The 22,189-nt window shown below is 34.5% G+C and overlaps 1 protein-coding gene across 1 annotated transcript; it reads left to right on the plus strand.

Annotated features, from left to right (window-relative positions):
- Window positions 1-1,871: 1,871 nt before the first annotated feature.
- LOC111408548 (anaphase-promoting complex subunit 5) lies at window positions 1,872-19,744 on the plus strand. Its single transcript, XM_023038294.1, has 18 exons — window positions 1,872-2,226; window positions 2,326-2,485; window positions 2,725-2,846; window positions 3,600-3,843; window positions 5,016-5,193; window positions 5,465-5,543; window positions 5,648-5,733; window positions 7,584-7,713; window positions 7,942-7,974; window positions 9,127-9,375; window positions 10,361-10,438; window positions 10,548-10,810; window positions 12,556-12,615; window positions 12,742-12,835; window positions 16,145-16,255; window positions 16,544-16,808; window positions 17,682-17,749; window positions 19,300-19,744. The coding sequence occupies exons 1-18, from the start codon at window positions 2,056-2,058 to the stop codon at window positions 19,459-19,461; spliced, it is 2,553 nt and encodes an 850-aa protein (XP_022894062.1). The 5' UTR covers window positions 1,872-2,055; the 3' UTR covers window positions 19,462-19,744.
- Window positions 19,745-22,189: the final 2,445 nt, after the last annotated feature.

Here is a 22,189-nt window from a genome sequence, read left to right on the forward strand (position 1 = left end):
GAAACTAGTTGGTATATTTTTGATTGTTTATTTATGATTATAGGTAAATGACAGAGTCATCTAGGAAGGAGTTCTAGGATTCAGAATTAAATAAAGTAGTATTGGGATTTTATTGGTTGTGTTATGTTGTTTTTATGGTGATATATGGTTTCTTTCAGTGACATTTACACTTTTGTCTATGAATACAGAGAATGACATATGAACAGTCGAGAATTACAGAGTCCATCTGTCGGGAACGACATATGAACTGTTCGGACGTAACGTTGGTGTTTTGCTTGTGAATTGTTGTCTCATGAAAATCAATTTTTCATTTTGACAAACTATCAGTCGAAGCTAATGGAGCCAAAATGATCGTCTAAGTTTATAATGAAAATAACGTATTCATCCCGTTTGTGCTAATGGAATCGTAATGATCGATACTTTGCTAGTGGAAAAAAAGGAACAATTTTTTGTTGGCATATGATAATAACAACAAATTAATAACATAAGTTCGAAATGTATACTGCACAGGGGAACATTTTTTAAATTATGTTTGACTACCACTTTTTCACATCATGCTTGTTCACGTGGCTTGTGATATAATGGGGTTTGAACATGTGGTCCGATTATGACAAACTCTCTCACATCGAGTTCATTTCCTAAGTTGGGTAGTAGACTCGTATCTGGTTCGCTTACGTTGCGTGGGTGGTCTACCTGGAGAACAACATACAGTAGGTGACAAAATACGAGTACCTGTTATTTCGTTCGGAACTACCTAGTCCTCTTCTCGCGTAATGGGAGATATTGCTTCCATATAGGCACCCTTCCAGTATTTCATTCGTCATCCACATAAGCAAACTTTTCTCATGCGGCACGATAAATCTCAATTGATTACTCATACCTAAAATGTTGGGATTGCAATGGTAAGAATTCAAAATCAATATGTTGACATTTAATAACATGAAAGTGGCACTGCATAATACGAAAATTCCTACAATAGCAAAAGGTCAAATCAAGGGCTCTCATCGTTTTGAAGCGTCCAAATTGACAGTAAAATTGTATATCCTGACAGTTTGTAAATGTCGGATTCGACATTTCAAACGTCTAACCCGATGGTTTGTAAATGTCAAATTCGACAGTTGAACTATCGAAAATGTCAAGAAGCAGACGGCAGTGAGTGGAACTCAGGCTTCTTTAACATAGCACATTAAGTGTGGTCATTACTATTAAGCTACCAAATGACAAAATGAAAATATTAGATTGACTTTGTCATTAAAGAAACATTTAATGAAAACGGTGTTCGATTTGAATGGAAGAAATTACTCAAAATCTTAATGGTGATAATGACATTTTGTGAAAGACTCCAAGACCAAATAAATCAATGCATAATAGTTTCAAAAATTTCAAATGAATATGCCCATATTGTATTTAACATTTATATAAAAAAAAAAGCTATACGAGTAAAATTTAAATAATTTGTAATTACTAACCTCTCAAAATGGATGAAGAATGCATCAGAAATATTTTCTTGAACAATGAAAATGAAGAAGATGGAGAAAGTAAGGGTTTGTAGTTTATGTTTCATTTTTAAATTTTCTTTACCCTTTTTATGAACAAAAATTCATATTAATCAATAAAATACACATCTATCTATGTTTTATATATAGAAATTAAATCATCACATCAAATCAATGCTTTTCTTTCAAATCAAGCATTAAAACCTACTAAAAGTGTGTCATTAAGGGTAATTTTGACTTTTCATCATAAAAAAGTGACATTTTTGCTCACATAAAGTGAAAATGACAAATTTTTAAAAACTTTCATTTTTTGTGATATTTTTGTAAGTTCTCCTAAAATAAATTGATGCTAAATGGTACAAATACTCCCGGAGTAAAGACGATTCGCCGCTTGCACTTTACCCCTAAAATTTCAAATAAGTGGATCTTGAAGATTTTTGCCACCTTTTCTCCTAATGCCTGCACTCTGCTCCATTTGTAAAAACCCTAGAACCCACCGCCATTTCCCAATTGAAAATCATCCTCATAGACTAATAGCAATAGTTTAATCACAACGACAATGGCTGGAATATTGAAGCCCCCGGGGAATTTCGCAGTAACTCCCCACAAGGTTTCCATATGCATTTTAATACAAGTCTACGCCCCGCCTTCTGAAATATCCGTTCCCTTCCCCTTCTCCTCCGTTGCTCATCATAACTCTCTCGGGATTTTCCTTCTATCCCTTACTAAGGTAACAATGAATGGCCTTATATACCGGCCTTATATACTTACTTTTCCTTTGTTATAATACTCGGTTGAGTAAAGAGTTTCACACTTTTTGATTTTGTAGGCGTGTGACAGTATTTTTGAGCCGTCATTGGATGAATTAATAGCTCAATTAAGAGAAATTGGTGGGCTATTAAATCATTGGTTGAGCGATCATTTGACTCGTAGACTCTCGTCTTTGACTTCACCTGATGACTTGTTTAACTTTTTTAATGACTTGCGAGGTGATGTTTTGGTCATTTGATTGTTGTTTTAAAGGAATTAGGATAATAAAAATAATTGATGATGCAGCAAGGTGCAATTTTTTATTTTTATACTCCCAGTAGTTGGAGCTGATATTGTACACGACACAGAGCTGAAGCATATTGTACAATATTAGGTACTGGGTTGTACCTTGGTCTGACATTGTCATTGAAGTGTCCCACTCGATAATTGCTAAAGAGATTGCGTTTTGTTTAAGTAGGGATACTTGGGGGCTCTGATGCCAATGTTGTTGACGATGATCAGATTGTGTTGGATCCCAGTAGTGCTCTTGGAATGTTCGTTAGGCGTTGCTTACTTGCCTTCAATGTCATGTCATTTGAGGTATTGAATTTATAATTTGTAGGCCATTATCTTTTTGAAGGGTGCTACTCAAATTATTGTTTAACATCTTTCGATATGCGTGTCTGAAATAACTAAATTTCATGGCAATTTGGATGCTTATACTTACCAATATCATATCTACTAGATTAGTGATTGTTACTGGTCATATAACTTACTAACCAACTAAAGGGGTGAATGCAATGGCTACTAAAGAAAAAAGTTCAGAAAACAAAAAGAATCTTGCCATATTAAGGCTGGAAGTGTTTTGAAAATTTCTAGTGGTTGCGAAAGTGTCACCTGAACTTTATTGGGAGCCTCTTGGTAGTACTCTGTCTTGTTAATCCCTGGAAGTGCATGTTATGCTAAAACAAATCTTTTTCTCATTCTTAATGCTATTTACTGGGATGTATTATGTAGCGAGAAACATGTTTACGGTGCTTTATAATATGCCCAATTAATGCAAGACAGCTTTCAGTTTCCAGGAAAGAGGCAAATGTCATTTATCTGCAATTTAAGTTGTTTTAATGACAATAGACACAATGATTTATATGTAAAAGCGCACTCTTGCTACGTTGAATCTTTAGTGCATATTACAGCTCTCAGGGATATACCGATATTATATGTCCAAGAGAGCCTATTTTGTTGTATACTATTACTTGGACAATTGTAGCTAATTCAGTTGTTTAATCAGTTTAGGAGTATCAGATTTTTTACTTTGATGGGTTTCACTTAACAATTATTTTTTCTGGGCAGGGTGTTTGTCATCTTTTATCTAATATAGGGACATATTGTAAGGAATCCCTTTCAGATTGTCCGCCTTTCGAGTTATCACATTTAGATGATTCTAGTAATGATCCAGAATTAGAATACGAGAATATGGAGTTGGAGAATTTTGTTTTCGAGAAAGTTAATGAAGAATTTGAAGCCAGGAAATTGGCAAATGAAAGAGTTTCTTTCCATAGTCATGCTCCTGGAGCACTTTTTGAGTTAGTTGAAGGTATTGCTACTGAACATCACCGCATATTGATTATCGTCTTTAGACACACGTGTCAAAAGTTCTTTATGAATTGCTTTCAATTGAAATAAGAGGCATTTAAACAGTACTTATCAATATTTGGGTTTTGGTTGCTCAATATCCATGGTCATAAATTTTTATCCTTGGAATGACAGAATGTATTGTTGAGAACTGTATATCATTATAGCTCGTCTTTTTTTCTGCCTCTTGTCAAGTATTATTTCACCATAGGTATTACATCCTGCAATTGTACAGGATGTTTTGATAGTTGCCATTCTTTTTCTCTTTCATTTTTTTTTTTAATTTGCCTGCATAATGTATACATAGAAATTAGAGGACTTAGCCCCCCGGGGCACAACTCAGTGGTGTGAAGGATGAGTGAGATAATCTCAGCGTTGCTGACAGCTGCAGTGTGAGGGTTCGATTCATGAGATATGAAATTGGACTTTTTGTGGGCATCAGTNTTTTTCATGTATATTTTTTGCCTCTTTCAACTTAATTCCCTGTGATGCTCGGACTCGTCTTTCTGGCTGGCATACTCGTGTCGTCAACAAATGAAAAGATTTTGCTTGTGAGTTTATGGGAAAAAAATTGCCACTTATTACAAATTACAATATATAATTTGCCATTTAATTATTATTTAAATTTTTACATGTGAATTTTTGGGAAAAAATTGAAGTTCCAAAGATGTACCCACGTAACCGTGTCCGAAATTTGGATTATTTTTCCCGTATCCTACATTCTAGATAATAAATGACCCGACACTCGGATACGTACCCGTACCCAATACTAGTACCTAAGTCCGAGCATCATAGTTATTTCCTGATTTTTTAGGAAGAGAGAAAGGAAATAGTGGTAGATGGTACTCTGTAAATATTCTGCATTCACTACTAAGTGGTGATTTTCCTCCATGCCTCCAAATGGATGGGACAGTTAATCAGGAATGAGGCCCTTTAACATGCATGGTGCAGGTGATGCGGGCATCTTTTGAAGGTCCTGTGATGTGTCCATGTTACTTTTCAAACTATTTGATGATTGTAAGCTAGTTTGCTAGTATAAGTGTCTGGGCCTCAAATTTAGTTTGCATTACTTTTTTCTTTTCCCTTTGTTTGAGCATTGCTTCTTTAGAGATGATTTAATTTCAATGAATGCAGATACTGATTTTGCTCCAAGCTCCAGTGCGAAACATATTGATAGGCCTCGAGAAGTTAGCTCGTCTGCACCGTCAACCAGTGATACATTAAGAGTTACTGACCCCCCCAGTGGCACTTTCCTACGAACAAACTGGCAGGTTCAGGGCTACCTTTCGGAGCAAGCAGATGCCATCGAGAAGTGAGTGAATTTTGATCCATTTTATTAGTGCTTGTTTGGCCGAGCTTATAAGAGCTCATAAGCAGTGGCTCCTTGGGAATGTGTGATTATAAAGGAGGTAAAAGTTGTGCGTCCTATGGAATGTGTTGTTAAAAATAGAGTTTGACCAACTTATAAGCAATTATAAGCTTTGCCAAACATGCACTAAATTGTATCTTTTCTATATTCATCTAATAATTATATTTCAGAATTATTACATGCAAGTATTTCTATTTTTACGATCTTGTTTCAGACATGGGAGCTCCTTCCCTCTACACACTTTTGAATCTATACTAAAAAAGCTTCAGAAATCAGCTCCAGAATTACATCGAGTGAGTTGCTAATTTTGATATTTCTTTTCCACTGTTGTTTATTTTAGTAGGGAGTTCCTTTACCTGACTTGGAGATGCTTCTTGTCTCCTAATTTAAATTGCAGGTTCACTTCTTGCGTTACTTAAATTGTCTTCATCATGATGACTACCCTGGTGCATTGGAGAATCTTCATCGTTATTTTGATTACAGGTAAAACTTAATCAGTTTATTTTATTCGATGCCATGACGTATTTTCACTTGGATACATGTATTGCATCAGTGTGGCTTGGGTGTAACAGAAAAGAAGAGGTAACAAACTAAAAATGATGTTCGACTAACTTAAAAGGGACAAATGGGGGAATGTTAGATTCTTTCACTTATTTATTTTATGATAAATTTGAGAGAAAATTGAAGAGGACTATTTAGAAAGAAAAATCATATCTTCCTCTTTCATTGACTTTTCTTATTCCCTGGAAATAAATAAAAGAAAAACTAAAATTTGTGTGTCCCTATCGGAAACTGTTTTATATTTTTCTTCTTCTATTTCATTGTGCTTCCATTCAAAGCACGGCGTCAATGTTTCACAAACTTAATTTCTTGTTTCTCTAATAATATTACACTCTTGACAATGTGGCCCTTTTACCTTTCTTTTTGTTGACTTTTTTTTACTCATCAGCAGTTTTGTACAGAGGAAGGACATGAAACCCAATAATCTGATGGCAACTAGATATATCCCTCTCTGGCACTGGGCATTTCTTCCTTGCGTCAAGCCCTATTACATTTTTGAGCCACATTAACATGTCCCATGAAACTAGGTGTTTTGTTCCCAGCATTGGCTAATATGGAGTGTGGACTACTGATAAAGAGGACGGTTATGAGAACAGTAATACTATGGAGAATTGTCAGAAGTACAATTCTCTATTAATATAAGTTTCAAACATAAAATTTTTGAGGATCTGTTTTGATTTCTAATTCAGATATTTAATTTCTTTCCTTGATTTTGTGCCGCATTAGATAAAAGAATGGTATTTTCATTTCACTTTACTTCGGATATATCTGTCTGATCCCCGAGTAGAATAAGCATATGATGAACACGCCACCTCTAATTACCTTGGTCGATCTGAATGTGATAAGCATACTGTGAACACACTAACCATAAATCTATCACAAACATTGACGAATTAAGAATTTGAGAACTAATTGGAGAAATTCAAAAAATTTCTTAAAAAACTCATCTTATAATAAAGTTTGTCAACAAATTTAAGATTAGCAGGGAATAAAACAACAATAAAATCACGAATTTTATTTTCAATATAATGAAAGCGAATATGGAATATGTAATAAAATGTCATGGTATCTAATGAAAATATCTAGAACTTGTGATCTTGTATATAATCTAAAATGACTATACAGAAATTTGTTCAAGATATCCGCCTCAAGTTCACTTCAAAATCCAAATAAATCAGGGAATAATCTACTCTTCAGTATTTAATTTATAAGTTTGATATAAGTGGCTCCTCTAGATCTCATTTTTAGTGTGAGAGCCACTAATTCTCAAATGCAGCTCTAAAATATTTTTTGCGCATATTGAATTTTACAGAATCTTTTATAAAGCTGGTAAGTTAGTTTTAAGCTTAGGAAATGACAGGCATTTTGTGCAAAGCTCAAGGATTGTGTATTAAATCCATGTTCAATAGGCAAGGACCATTAACTTTTAACCCAAGAGAATGGTCACTTCAATGTTTCTCACAAGAAATTACTTTTAGTTCTTGGTTGCATATTGGTCGCCTGTTAGTCCTTAACCTTGGCAAGTGCTACTTTTTCCTCTTTTGACATATATTTCTTTTCCTCTCTCATCTGAGGGATTTCTCATTCTTTGTAGAGTTCACCCGTGTCACTTAAATTGCTAACTGGCATCTGATGGCAGTTCCTCAGCAAAGCTTCTTTCATCCATTCTTGTTTCTATCATTTACATTTAAACTTCCTTTTATGCTATGCTATTTCATCTTCAATTAACTTTCTTTGCCAATGATCTAATATGAGTATTGTCTGTAATAAAGTGCAGGGACTGAGGGTGTTGAATTTGTTCCTGCTCCATCTGGCTGCAGTGGTTTGGGAAGATATGAAATTGCTTTGTTATGTTTGGGGATGATGCATTTTCATTTAGGGCACCCAAAGGAATCTTTGGAGGTAAGCATATGCAATGATGGTGCCTCATATCTGTTGGTTCATCTTTGCTTGTTCCTAGGACTACTTTCATCTGTTATTCTTACTCATTAAATCTTTTCAATTTATGGTTGAAAATTCTTGAAAGGGAGTGGTTTTTTGGTGCCTTGTTGGCAGTTGTTTGTTTATGATCCATCTTTGTGGCAGTCACAGCCTCACAAGTGTTTCTCCCTTTTTTTTTTTTTTTTTCAGGTTTTAACTGAAGCAGTTCAAGTTTCCCAGCAGGTGTACATTTAATTTTATATTTGCTTTCTGTTTAATATCCCATTTTGGTATATTCTCATTTCTTTAGTGATCTAAACTAAATTGAAGCATTTGATAATATCTGAATATATTTCTGTTATCTTGCCAATTGCCTTTGATTATTAAATATTATGTCAAAATGAAATGCAAATCATGTCAATGCCATCTTGATGAAACAATGCATCAATGAGAAGTTAATTCGATAAGTTTAGTGACTTTTTTTCTTAAAAACTGTCAAATAAAATGCGTTCCATGCCGAAATATCACAAGTACCCCTCGTCTTGGCCCCTGTTCAATAAGTGGAACGCATTAGCTGTCTGTTCTCAAGTTGGGCACTAAAAGTCGGAGAAGGGCAATTACTCATTTTTGAATAATGTATGTGTTACAGTTACCTTTCTGCTGGCACTATCACCCAAAGTACTATAGACTTGCTGGAGTTCTCTTAAGGAGGTCCTTTAGGCTGAGTTAGTCAGAGCATGTATGCCTGAAGAAATTTCTTTCGTTGGGATTAATAGACCATGCTCATCACTTTGCTTGGGATGCTTCAGACCCTAGCCTTTTAATTTAATGCTTTAAGGAAATCAGACTTCTGAAACCGAATAATTTAATTACATGCTTTATCCCATATTACTTAAGTTTAAAGGAGATTGTCGTGAGCCCTTGCAGACTTACTTTAGGGGTTCTACTTTCTCAACTTATGTTTTGTTGATTTCACTTGCAATTTCCAATGATAGAGCTTGAAAGTTTCATTCCTCCTTTGAAAAAGCTTGGTTGACTCTGTCTTATTCTCTCCAAGTTTTGTGTCAGTTTCAATTCTCTACTAAAGGCCACAAATCAATCAATACTTTCTTATATGCGTCTTGCTTTTTGTTATCGATCAATTTTGATAGAATGTAATCTAGTCACTGTAATGGCTATGCCAATCTAGTGGTGGGTCCTACAAAATGCGTAGTTAAAATTAAAGTTTAACTTTTACCTTTATATTATAAGGAGATTATAAATGGAAGGCAAACAAGCTATAGGTGTCTTCAATATTCACCTCTAGTCAAAGTAACACATTTTAGATGTTTTTTCCCTTTTTTTTTCCTTTTTTTTTTTCACACTCATATTGGTTAATTTTATCTCAAAATTCAGCACAGCGATGATACATGTCTTGCCTACACATTGGCTGCCATTTGTAACCTCTTGTCTGCTATTGGCTTCTCAAATATGACTGGAATTATTGGAGCATCATATTGGCCAGTTGCTGGTATAGGCACTTCATCATCCATTCAACAACAATTATTTGTACTCTTGAGGAGATCCTTAAAGAGAGCAGAAAGTTTAAAGCTGAAACGATTGGTGGCATCCATTCATCTTGAAATTGCTAAATTTGACTTGGCGGTAAGTAATTTTTCCTCATTTCATTAGTAGACTGTATGAAGTATATAACACAAATTTGTTATTTTGGCCTAATACTTAGTTGATTTGGAAAAGTTTAATTCATCAAAATGTTCTGGAGATTTGAAATAATGTCTATCCAAAGGAAGTGAGTGGGATATGTATTTTTTTATGCATATCTATTTTTATGGATTTACTTAATTTACGACGTTTGGTTGGAAAGTAGATGGATATAATTGATGGAAATATAATTGAGACTGAATCATGCGCCTTTTTGTAAATTACGAGAAGTAAAACGATGGAACTTGTAATTGAATTTGTTGGTTTCTGTAATTCTTTGGTACTTGGCACTTGAAAGAATGAATTTTAATGTGTAAAGTTTTGCATGTCTTGTCAATACTTGTGTTCTTGCACAAGTATGATCAAATTTGATCTCCTGTATTCTGAATTTAATGTTTTTAATGGTTTCATGGATTTGTGAAGCTTAATGAAGTGGAAAATAGCACAGAATATGGTAATGGTTATATTGGATTTTGCTGGATAGAACAGATTTGATAAACTGCACGAAAAGGTTAATATGGTTCAATGTTGCTCCCAGAAAATAGGCATTAGTTGGCAAAGGAGGACATCACTTAAAAGTAAGATTAAAATCCAGAACTCTAATATGACATTTTATTTCTGGAAGAGATAAGGTAGGATGCTAGGGGAAAATTATGGGAGGGTTTGCTTCACATCTGACTAGTGATAGTCAATCATGGATGCTAACTTGTATAAGTTGTAGGCTACAGATATCTGCAACTTGTTGATGAAGTTATTGTCTATCTTGTGTTAAAGTCTAGATAGGATAATTATTTGGGTTCACATAGTGCTAAATGCACCGTTTAGGTTCATGCAGTGGTGAACGCTTGTTTTGGGTTCTCTGTCCTTTTATTTCTTTTCTTTGTTATGTTATGAATTAAAACTAAAATTGGTCTATTTTGGTTTGTAGCATGTTCAAAGACCATTGCTCTCTTTTGGTCCAAAGGCTTCCACGAAGCTTAGAACACGCCCAGCCAATATCTGCAAGGTTATATCAGTTCATTGATTTATGCTTTTAGTTCTTTTAACAGCAATTTTTATTGAGTATGACTGTTAAGAATACATTCTTTCTTATATGGTCATAATGATTGTGGCAGGAACTATGGACCAGTTATCATCTGATTAGCGAATTTACAGATGAAACTTCTATAATGACCATTGATGGCGCCTTCTGCACTTCATGGCTGCAAAATTTGAAAAAACCTACAGGTTTATTAGTTTACTCTCAAGAAAATGAAACCAGGGGTGATTCCAACAGTTTCAACTTTAGTGCTCAGCCAAGTTCTATACCAGGATCGGTGTTACACTTATTGGGTTCTTCCTACTTGGTTCGTGCTGCTGCATGGGAGGCATATGGCAGGTGATCTGTAACAATACCATATGTGATGCTTAACTCTTGAAGCCACTTATTTGGATGTCCTGCCTTATTTTCTCGAAAACTTCCATGCTAATGCAGTACTGAACAGTGTTATTTTTTATGCATATGCTCGTGAAAATCTGGTCATAGTTTATTTAATGATTGTAGCATTACTGTTAGTTCTCATTACTCACATTCTGTTAAGAAAAATCCTTCTGAGAAGTACTTGAGCAGGCAATGTCAGCTCAGCTGATTATGGCCTTTTGGCCATTTTATGACTTGTGTCCCATTAAGTGGATCTAATTTAGTAGAACTGAAGGAATCTGAATTGGTCCTTTATACTCTTCACAGTTTATTAAACTTTATTTTTGTATAAAATAAAAAGTATATGCATACCTTAGATGCATTTTCAGTTTGAGCGACATGAAGCTTCTACTCATCGCTGACATCTTTCAGTTGATGCGCACATGCACGCATGCATGCACAAGCCTTCTCCTGTTCTGCACTGATATTAACTTGTTTGAAGTGAAACCATTGAACTACAAGAAAATTGAACTACAAGAAAGAAAATATGACTTCTTGGCAGACAGTATGTGTTAATTAACTGGCAGTTAACTCATCGCTACCATCTCAACAAAGACATTTTCAGATTTTTTTTCAAGTACATTAATGACACACTGTGATTTATTATGCTGTGCGGCCTGTCCTGTGGAATCAATTGATAGTTTTCTTATTTTGAGGGCATCAGACCTCTCAATAGGGTCATGCCGTAGAAAACCTGATTGATTCTGAGCATGCTATCCTAAGTTCTGATGTAAGTTTGTGATGTACCCTGATGGCATCTTCATATTGGTTTGAACTTCAAGGACTTGTGACTTGGGACCATTAATGACCTTCCACCATTTTCTTATCCCATTTCGTAACACCAATTTCCCACAATTTGAATCCTAGATAACTCAGACAGATAAATAGTTTGTTTTTTGCGCAGGCTATATTGTCAATTTTTTTGTAGGGTTGTTGAGTTCTTAGTTTCCGCGCTCACAGAAATATAGAGCTATTCAGCTTATTAAATTGTGCATGTGGCAATAGATATGCAGTCCATGAGTGGTATGGAACGTTGGGAATAAAAAGGTTGTACATGTATTGTTTGGGCATGAATTTTGCAATTGGCTGAGCATGTAGGCTTTTGGTTCAACTGGGGGCAAAGGGATTTCTGCTGACTGCCGAGTTATCTTGATCTAGGAGAATAGAAAATTAAATCATCTTTTTTTTCTTTTCCCTCCAAATTCCAGATATGGGAGAAGTATTTATACTATGGCCACTGTGCCAGGGAATCAAAATTAATGAAAGAATCATAGCTCATCCACTTTCTCCTTCCATCTCACATCTTCTGGAAGCAGATGAGGATCTCCTTTGCTTCTCTCCAGTTAGATCATTTCCTTCAGAGAAAACTGACGTTTGCAAGATTTCTCATCTGCTGGAACAATATAATGTTATGGTAGAAACAATTTTTTCACGTATTGCTCTATTTGGCTTATTCCATCTACAGTAAGCAATAGGAGACAACCCAAATGCAAACTTGTTTGAGTTATATATAGCTTGATCAGTCATCTGATGCTACTTCTGTCCGTCTGTCTGTCTGACTCTGTCTGTGGTTACCTAGTTCTCCTACATTCTCAAATTGTTTATTCTAAATCTAATTACCTTAGTTAATGGTTTTTCTCATTTGCTTCATCTTTCCTGTTCAGTGCTCCTCTAGTTCGAATAAATGCACTGGTTTTTGCTACATGCTTTGCTGATTCATCGAGGTAATTCCCATGCATTAATTTGCTGGTCCTGCTGCATAATTAATCCTTCCCTATTGTATTCCATTCTTCCACATTTGTAATTAACTTAATCATCTAATCACGAACTAACTTTCTGTAATTTTTCAGTTCAGCTGATGCTGCGTTAGCATATGCAAAACTCATCCAGCATTTGGCAGTATTCAAAGGATACAAAGGTTGGACCTACGACCAAATGCTTCAAAATTGATTTAGCCCCTGTTTGTGCTCCATTTTTCAAAAATGCATTTTTCCAAAACTTACTTTCAACCACACATTCTCCCATAAAATAATGTTACACATAAATCCAAAACTTTTCCTTATTTTTGAACCACATTCTAAAAATAAAATTCACTATTCTAAAACACATCCCCCCCCCCCCCCCAAAACCCAATCTATTCACATCCCCAGAGACCATATGATGTAGGTTTTTCCACAATGAAGTGGTAGATAACTGGTAGCATTCTCGTCTTTTTTGCCACGTGAACAACAATTCAATTGTTTTCTGTCTCTTCCTCAGATAATCCAGTCAGTATACTCTCCATGGCTGCTTCCTGGCCACTGAAAGCAATACTCCTAGGGACTTTTTTCCAAATTTAGTTACACTGGAAATTCTGTTTTCTCACATCTTTAAGAATGTTACAGCATTGTTTAACCAGTATTTTCCACTTATCAATCAGCTTATTATCCGCATCAGATTCACCCAAGTCGAAATCATATTTCAATTACAGCATATCCGGTATATCTTAAACCTCTGATCTTATTCCTTTTAAAAGTCAGGTTTTCAAACCACTACACTCTCACTTTTTTCAATGAAATAACTTAGCAGTGCTTCCAGATTAGAGTGAGTTGTACACGAGCTGGGAAACTTGTTGGAGTGCTTTTTTCACCAGACCAAGCATTTGAAGTATTAATAAGGAGTCGCTGGTTGCTACTTATTGCTGTTGATTTCAAAGTCATGGTTGTCCCGTTGACTTTTTACTTTAAATTGGTAGCTTATGCCGCAGTATGTAGGCATCTTGCTAAAATTTTGAGTTATAGCTACAATATCTACTAAACATTTGCCTTTGAGTCTGTTCTAGAAACAACTTGCAGCCTTAACATTCTTGAGGGTAGAACCTTGTCCAATGATATCGAAAATTTTGTTACAATTCATTCCACACTTCTACATTCTTTGATACACGATTGCAAGCTTGCAACTTAGAGATTTGTGAGACATTCAGTTAATAAGAACAAAATGGGATTAATCTAATACTATCTTCATATATCTATTTTTCTGTAGAAGGATATGGAATAAGTTATATACCAGTACCTCTCAGGAGGGAAACTATCTAAAGAGTTGATTGTCCCTGGATTCTTATTGTTTTGTGGTGTGCATGGTTTAGATGGAATATAAAGTAGATGAGGAGAATATAGTAAAAGGATAATAAGGGAGGAATGAAAAGGGTGTTATATTACTTTCTTTTGTTTTCTGGCACAAAGAATGTAAGAAGAAAAGTTTGCCCAAAAGGAATTTTGGAGGGAAATTGCCTTCTCAAATTGTGACAAGTGTTTCTTTAACTTTTTGAGTGAGATGAATGTTAGTCAGATGCAAAATTGTTTTATCCATCTCTTTTTCCTTTCTTTGATCATATGAACACCACATGACATTGGAGACTATTTATGCACCCTTAAAAGTTTTTTCCTCTCACTTTCTATGAGCACCGAAGTGGGGCTATCTTCTCTGTAGTCCTCTATCCTTTCTGCACTGTGACCCATCCTCATTTTCTTTGAAGTTGGTCGACTACGCCTTTTTTATATACATGTATGCCAGACATGCCATGTTCGTTGAAATGATCTTTTCTAATAAAATGTCCTAACAATGAATAATAGGTAGAGACATAGGATCCCAAACTGTCTCATAACGTCCCCTTCCTTGATAGTCCTTTCGAGCAAATCAAACGAACATCTCTCAATCAGGCACTAGTTAATGCCCTCTAGTCCCCAACACAAACTAACATGAGCTGTATAGGGTTTTGAAGAAGTCCACCATCCTTTTCAATCAACTCCTCACCTAGGGTTGGACATGGTTCAGTTTGGTGATCTTTAGAGCCAAATCGAATCCGAATTTTGAGTATTTAGTAAATGAAACCGTTGAGTCCAAATTTAATTATGGAATCGTTTGGGTTCGGTTCAGCTCTAGGGTTCCTTATAATAATTTAATTTTTTAACATTTATAATAACGTTAGATTAATTCAACTAATTATATGTTTAATCTCAACTCTTATAAAATAACGTAGCTCAATCTTATTTATCTTTTGCGTCTCTCTTTGTTGAGATCTTTATAGATTTGACCCTTAAAATCATAGGAAGTGAAGATAACGAGCTCACAATAATGAAGAGAGGCATAGCTTAGCTTTCAATTCAAATTTTCCAGAATCGTAGAAACGACGTTATGGTCGAATAATTGGTTTGGGTAAAACTTATTTTAATTTGATTAAGTTGGGCTTAGACTGGAAATTAGAAATAGGAAAAATCATATTTAGGGTTTGGGCTAAATTAGTTAGTTATCAAATTTATTTAGAAAAAATAAAATAATTTGGCTTATTTAAAATAAATAAATTAAAAAATTAGGGAGATTTGGTTCTTATTTGATTTTTCGATTCTTGGTTTAGAACCGAGAACTAAATTGAACCCGTCGGTTCTCGATTCACATACCAATTTGGGGATTTAATTTAAGAATCTCTCGGTTTGGTTCAATTCGGGTCTGATTCGGTTCCGGAATTTTGTCTAGCTCTATCCTTGCCTACCAATCTCCCCCCTTTTCTAGCTAACTAATGCAATTTGTATCCTTCTATAGCTCACCATGTTGAGACAACCTCGAATTTGGCCTCCTTTTGATTCATTTGATGTTCTCCTTTCACCTCAAAGGCCTTCTATATCTCTCACTAGAACATCTTCAAATTTGAATTTTGAACAGCATCTTTCTACTATAAAAGCTTGACTAATATCACTTCATGTTTCATCTTTGTCCGACTCCCCAATTCTTCTAACAATCACTGATTCTTCAATTGCTAACCGCCGAAAACTTCTTGCATCCAACTCTTAAGTTTTTTCTTTCAGTACCTCAAGCTTCTGCATGAACTTATACCCTTCCCAACCATGAAGACTTCCTCACAACCATAATGGTTTATTTTCTATACTAAATAGCTTATGGTCAAGCCACATCTTATTGTTCTAAAACTAACGACCAAATCCTGTTAGGATCCAAGAATAAATCTTCTTCCCTGAAAGTTTGACCATGTGAAGTCTTCATTCTTCAACAGTGGACTCATCAATTCTGATTCTGATAAATGTGTCAAAATTCCATATGATTGATTTTAAAGTGATATGCCGCCAAGAAAATTTTTCCTCCCACTCCAATGTTGAACTATTCATTCACAACAGCACTCAGGATGACCAAGTCATGGATGGATCTGTGCTGTTCCAATTTCTGCTTTCTCTTTCATGATTTTTTTGTTCTTACTGATGCAAGTTGTTCTTGCAGGCTGCAGCTATAGCCCACTCCCTCTTCTGCATGTGTTATAAGTTTAATATGCAGGTCCAAAATGCTACCGTTCTTCTCTTGCTTGCTGAGATACACAAGGTATGTAGTTTTTGATTCCCTAGACCACCTAAATTTGTCAGTATACCACCCCTACAATAATATCTTTAAGTGCTGGTGGGATGTACTCTCTGTTGATCAAGATGTCTTAAAATGGCTTATAACTGCATTGTGCATTTTACACTCATTTGCTAGTTAGTTGGCATAAGCATTTCACAATATTCGGTTGTCCAATTTGTCTGCTATCCTTCATCTTTAGCCTCTTTTACTGGTATACAAATTGTACAAGGGTAATGCATCTTTTAATTTTTGTTTTTCCTTCATTTTCAGAGATCAGGCAATGCTGTTTCGGGAATTCCCTATGTTTTGGCTTGCCTTTCATTCTGCCAGTCATTTAATTTAGATCTTCTCAAAGCCTCTGCAACATTGACGCTGGCTGAGCTATGGCTTTCTCTTGGACCAAGTCATGCAAAAAAGGCTTTAGCCCTTATACACAGTGCTTTTCCCATACTACTTGGCCATGGAGGTTTGGAGCTGCGCAGTCGGGCATTTATAACTGAAGCAAAATGCTATCTAGCTGAACCAAGCTTTTCAGGTACTTCATTATCTGCTTCATGTCTACAAAACTTGCCAGAAAAGGAAAAGGTCTAGTCAGTGCAATAACGACTAATAGCAAATTAAAACATCTATATCTAATGCCATATAGCAACTCAACCTTTCTCATTGTATTTATGATGCAGTGGTCTTAGAGGTCTAGCAGTTTCTTTTGATGGGTCAGCACGTCATAGTGCTTTCCATTATTATCTGCCAACTTGGTTTCAAGCTTGTTTAGTTGTACACTGTTTCTTTGAATTAATCTAGAATTACAGTGATTTATTAAGCCATAGTTCCAAAGATTGCAGAATGCACATTTTTGAAATTTACTTATGATCTCTTGTGTGCATAAAAGACCCATCAAGAAGGATGATAAGCTCATATTTTTCCCGTTGCTTGTGTTGAACCATTCCACATAAAAGTTTGAGCTACTATAGAGGAAAATTTTATTTATTTAAAATTTGATTTCAACACAATTCACTTTTTCATGGAATTCTAACACGTCTGACAAATTTATCTATCAAGAGCTATGTCATGCTCCAGATATACCAAGATAATCATATGTAACTTCTGTAAAAATGTTGATGTCAATGAAATTAAATGCTTGCTCATCGAAAATTGGTCACACCCCTGTAAATTTTGCTGCTATATGTGTAGCTTCTGATGAAATATTTAACACCCCAAGTAAATAAATAAACCGAATGCAAGGAAAAGATGTAGAAAGACTTGCCAAGAAATAAGAGACAGAATATCATTTATGATTCCACTGGAAAGGACCAAGTCAAAACTCTTAAGATAAATAAGATTGAACAAGTTTATTCTTACCCTCTCATTGAGCTTATAAAATATAGTTCTTTTTGTAAATATTTCCCAGTTTCTGAAGATCCGGAGATGGTTCTGGAACCTTTAAGGCAAGCTTCAGAAGAACTTCAACTTTTGGAGGTCCGTTAATCTCTGATCTCTACATGCTTATGTCTATAAATGTTGGCTAGAAATGAGATAATGGGTAGTCGTAATGGGTGTCATAGATCTCTTCTAGAGAAATTTATGTACAATCCTGTGCAAATATGGTATGAAGAAATTGGTGATGTCAGCCATTTATTTTGTTTCCTCTTATAGGTTGCAAATTACAAAGCAGGTAATGCAGGAAAATCTTTTCATAATATGAAATGACTTAGCAGGCAATGTATGGAAATGTTTTCATAATGAGGCAAATCCATGGGAAAACTGGGAACTGGATTGTGTCTGGATCCCGTTTCCATGGAAGAAATCTTCACCATCTTCATTAATCTTGCAGTTTTCTTGGTGCATTTGTGTTTTTCTATATTGTATAGTTCATAAAATTCAATGTGAAATCTCTAAGGTCTCAATTCTGTGAAACAATTCCATTTTTCGCTGAGAAAGAAACTCCTTTTTTAATAAAAAAATTTTTCCCTTTATTTTCATGAGAATTTATGACATTTATAATCCAAAATATAGTTACATATTTCCTTTCCTGATAGAAGCGCTGCCTTATGCAAGGACTTTTCATCATAAGCACCGGAATATTTCAGCTTCGATGATACTTTCCTCTTTCTTGGACCTACAAGTTACTTCATTTGGCACCTCCTGAAAAATTGAATAGCCTGTGATCTAGTACATTTGGTTAACTTAAAAAAATGATCTGATGATTCAAATCTGTGAAAAGCTTGAGCAAAGTTCATATTAAGTACCCTCCTGAAAAATTGAATAGCCTGTGATCTAGTACATTTGGTTAACTTAAAAAAATGATCTGATGATTCAAATCTGTGAAAAGCTTGAGCAAAGTTCATATTAAGTACCCTCCTGAAAAATTGAATAGCCTGTGATCTAGTACATTTGGTTAACTTAAAAAAATGATCTGATGATTCAAATCTGTGAAAAGCTTGAGCAAAGTTCATATTAAGTACCCTCCTTTTTACAATTAAAATTCTTAGCTTTTCAAATCGTTTTCTCCTTAAAGTGCCCTGGCTGGCTATAGATTTTTATTTAATTATTTTCACTGCAGCTTTCCCTTGCTTGTTTTTAGTTTTCATCAATGTGAATCTTAGAATTCAGTTATGATAGTTTTGAATTTTGGATGATGGGGCAACAGTCAATCTTGCCTTTGCTATAAATTGCATGGTGTCCACTCTTGCAAAATCTAGAGCACTCACTTTGCGTAGTCTGACTAGGACTGCTTCCATTGTGACTCCATATGGTTCATTGTTTCTAATTGGGTGAAGATGTTTACATTGTACATGCCTGTGGAAATAGGGACAATAACAATGCTAAGGTCCTCAAGTCCAAACTCATGCTAAACTTTCAAAATAAGCAACTTATCTAAACATGTTTGGAAACAAAATTTACATGAAAGTAACTTCTACTTATGTTTTAAGCTTAGCCAAACATATTTTATCTGCTGTTCCAAGTTACTAGGACTCATTATACTCGAGTATTTCAATTTTCACTGAGATAACATTGCTTCTGAACAGCATCATGAATTGGCATCTGAAGCTTTTTACTTGATGGCCATTGTCTATGACAAGCTGGGGCAGTTAGATGAGAGGGAAGAAGCTGCAGCTTCATTCAAGAAACATATTACAGCACTTGAAAATCCCGGAGAGAAGGATAATCCTCTTTCATTTTTTCTGTAAAATGCTACTTTGTTAAGAATTAAGCAGATTGAAGATATAGCATCACATTTGCTGGATTCTACGTTACTGCAAGATCAGGACAAACCATTGAGGCGCTGAAAATACGTGCACAAGACTCGGTGATGCATTGCAATATTTGTTGGGGTTTGTAAGTTCATTTTTGTGGCTCTTCAAGGAAGTCTTAATTGTTGTGTAAATGAAGTATGAATTTAAAAGTAGTAATTAAAGCATTATTGGGTGGAAGCTATTTATTTTAAAGTTATATTATTTAAAGCCTCATCTATATTATTATTTTTTATTTTTATACCACAGAATTGTGAGTTAATTGTTTCAATTATTACTGAACTTAGGTCACGGTTTACTCACTAAATTTTTAAGTGTTTCATAGTGTTTATTGAATTTTGTTCAATCACACCCTCTCCATCACCTTCAAAAATTCGTTATCTTATTTGTTGATGTGGTTAACGAAAATCTGATATGTCGAGTCGTGGCCGTTAAAAAAATTACAAATTAATCAAATCATTGTTTCATCACTCATTCAATTTGCACCAAGTTACACTTTACTCATTGAACTTCAAAATACTCCCCAATGGTCACTCATCTTTGATATATTGTACTAATTCCATTATCCATCATATTTTGTTCAATTCGTTGCTAATTTATTGGACGAAAATTTCACAGGTAAGTACAATCATAAATAAAAAAAGTAAAAAATAAAATTACAATTCAATCAAACCATCAATACAGAAAAATCACCATATGTGAAATATGACTTCCACGTTCCCATAAACTTCTTTAAAATCCAATAAAATGTTCCCAATTTCAATATTAAAAAACCTAGTTATAAGTGCATTATGTTACACTTATTTAGGCATTTTAAATTGGAGTATTTATTGGAATTTTTAATAAATTATGGCTAAATTCTATATATAATGTTTTCGTTAGGTAAAAATCGATGAAATTAATGGAATTGGAGACAATAAACGAGAAAATAGTGAAATATAGATAAAGCATAATCGAAATATAAAACTATAATTGAAGATCACATATGATCATTTTGATGCAATCAGAAATCAATTTTCAATCCAACAAGTAAAGTTTCAAATTTTCTTACTCCTATAAAAAAAAGTTGCTTGCACAAAAAAAGTTTGAATTGGAAAAATAATATTTTTTAAGACTCATTGGGGAAGCTGTATTGGATTTTAAAAAAGTTTTATAGGGCCATAAAAATGTTTCACATATGGTGATTCTAATAAGTTGATAGTTTTGTTGAATTGTAATTTTTTTAACATTTGTAAGCCTCCGTTTGGCTCCTATTTTTTGTTAATGAAAATGGGTGGGCCGCGTTCATTCGGGAGAAAAATCTTCGCTCCAGTTTAAATTAAAAAAGTTGTACACTCAGCCTACATTGGGAGACAGAGAGACTGGTTCAACTTGACATGGCAAAGGTTCTCTTCCTATCACTTCACTTCGTTCGAGAAATCTGATCTCACTGGACCGGGCGAAGGGTAAAGAAGGTATGGCTGGTCCGGGAACAACAACAGGAGAGGGCTAGTAGCCCCCCTTCCTCTCTCTCTTCGCCACGCCTATTTGTTTCCCCAGCCTCGGAGAGATGCCCGTGCTTGGTGGAGAAGAAGCGCGCTATAGGAGTTTCGTCTCCTAAAGTAATGACGAGGACGCAACGATTGCTTTTTTTTTTTTAAAAAAAGAGTGATTGAAAAAGAAGAAATTTTTTTCGATTTACGTGTAATATTATTTTATGGAAGATTGTGTGGTTGAAAATATGAGAGAGAAAAATGAAATGTTCATATTTTTAATCACACAATCTTCCATAAAATAATATTACACGTAAATCGAAAACTTTTCATTTTTTTAAACCACTCATTTTTCAAAAAAACACTATTCCCCCATTAATTTTTCCACGTAATGAGGATCAAACAGGGGCTAAGTGAGATTTCAATGCGAACATTAGCATCGAAGGGAATGAAATATGTGGATGATTGATGGAATCCAACATCTCAAAGATGAGTGACCATTAGGAAGTATTTTGAAGTTTGATGAGTAGACTGTGACATAATGTAAGTTGGATGAGTAATGAAATAATCATTTGGCTGATTTGTAATTTTTTAACGGTCCTAACTTGACATATCAGATTTTCGTTAGCCACGTCAGCAAATAAGATAACAGATTTTTTTACTGTGATGGATAGAGAGCAAACGAACAAAATTCAGTGAGCACTAAGAAGCAATTAGAAGTTTAGTGAGTAAACCATGAGTATGGTATAAGTTGGGTGCTTATTGAACTCGAGAACTGTGATAATTTACTTAATTTTTTTTACTTTAATCAATATAAAATATTTATTTCAAAATTTACTCATAAATTTATGAATAAACTTATAATCTAGATTTTTAAAGCTAAATCATTTTTTATTAGGTTTATAAAAGGAAACTTGTCTAATAAAAACTTATTTTTAATATTACTATATTTAAAATATTTTTTATAATCAAGTCTATGTTTGGCCTTTATTTATCAAAAAATTATTTTTTCAAAACTCATTTTCAATCACATATTCTTCCATAAAATAATTATATACGTAAATCGAAATTTTTTCTTTATTTCTTAACCCTTATTTGAGCCCCATTACATTAGAATACTTTCAATAGTGATTTGACATCATTTCAACTACACATTCTTCATTAAAATATTATTACACACAAATTCAAAATTT

This window comes from Olea europaea, chromosome 13, assembly GCF_002742605.1.
Source record: "Olea europaea var. sylvestris chromosome 13, O_europaea_v1, whole genome shotgun sequence".
Lineage (NCBI taxonomy): Eukaryota > Viridiplantae > Streptophyta > Magnoliopsida > Lamiales > Oleaceae > Olea > Olea europaea.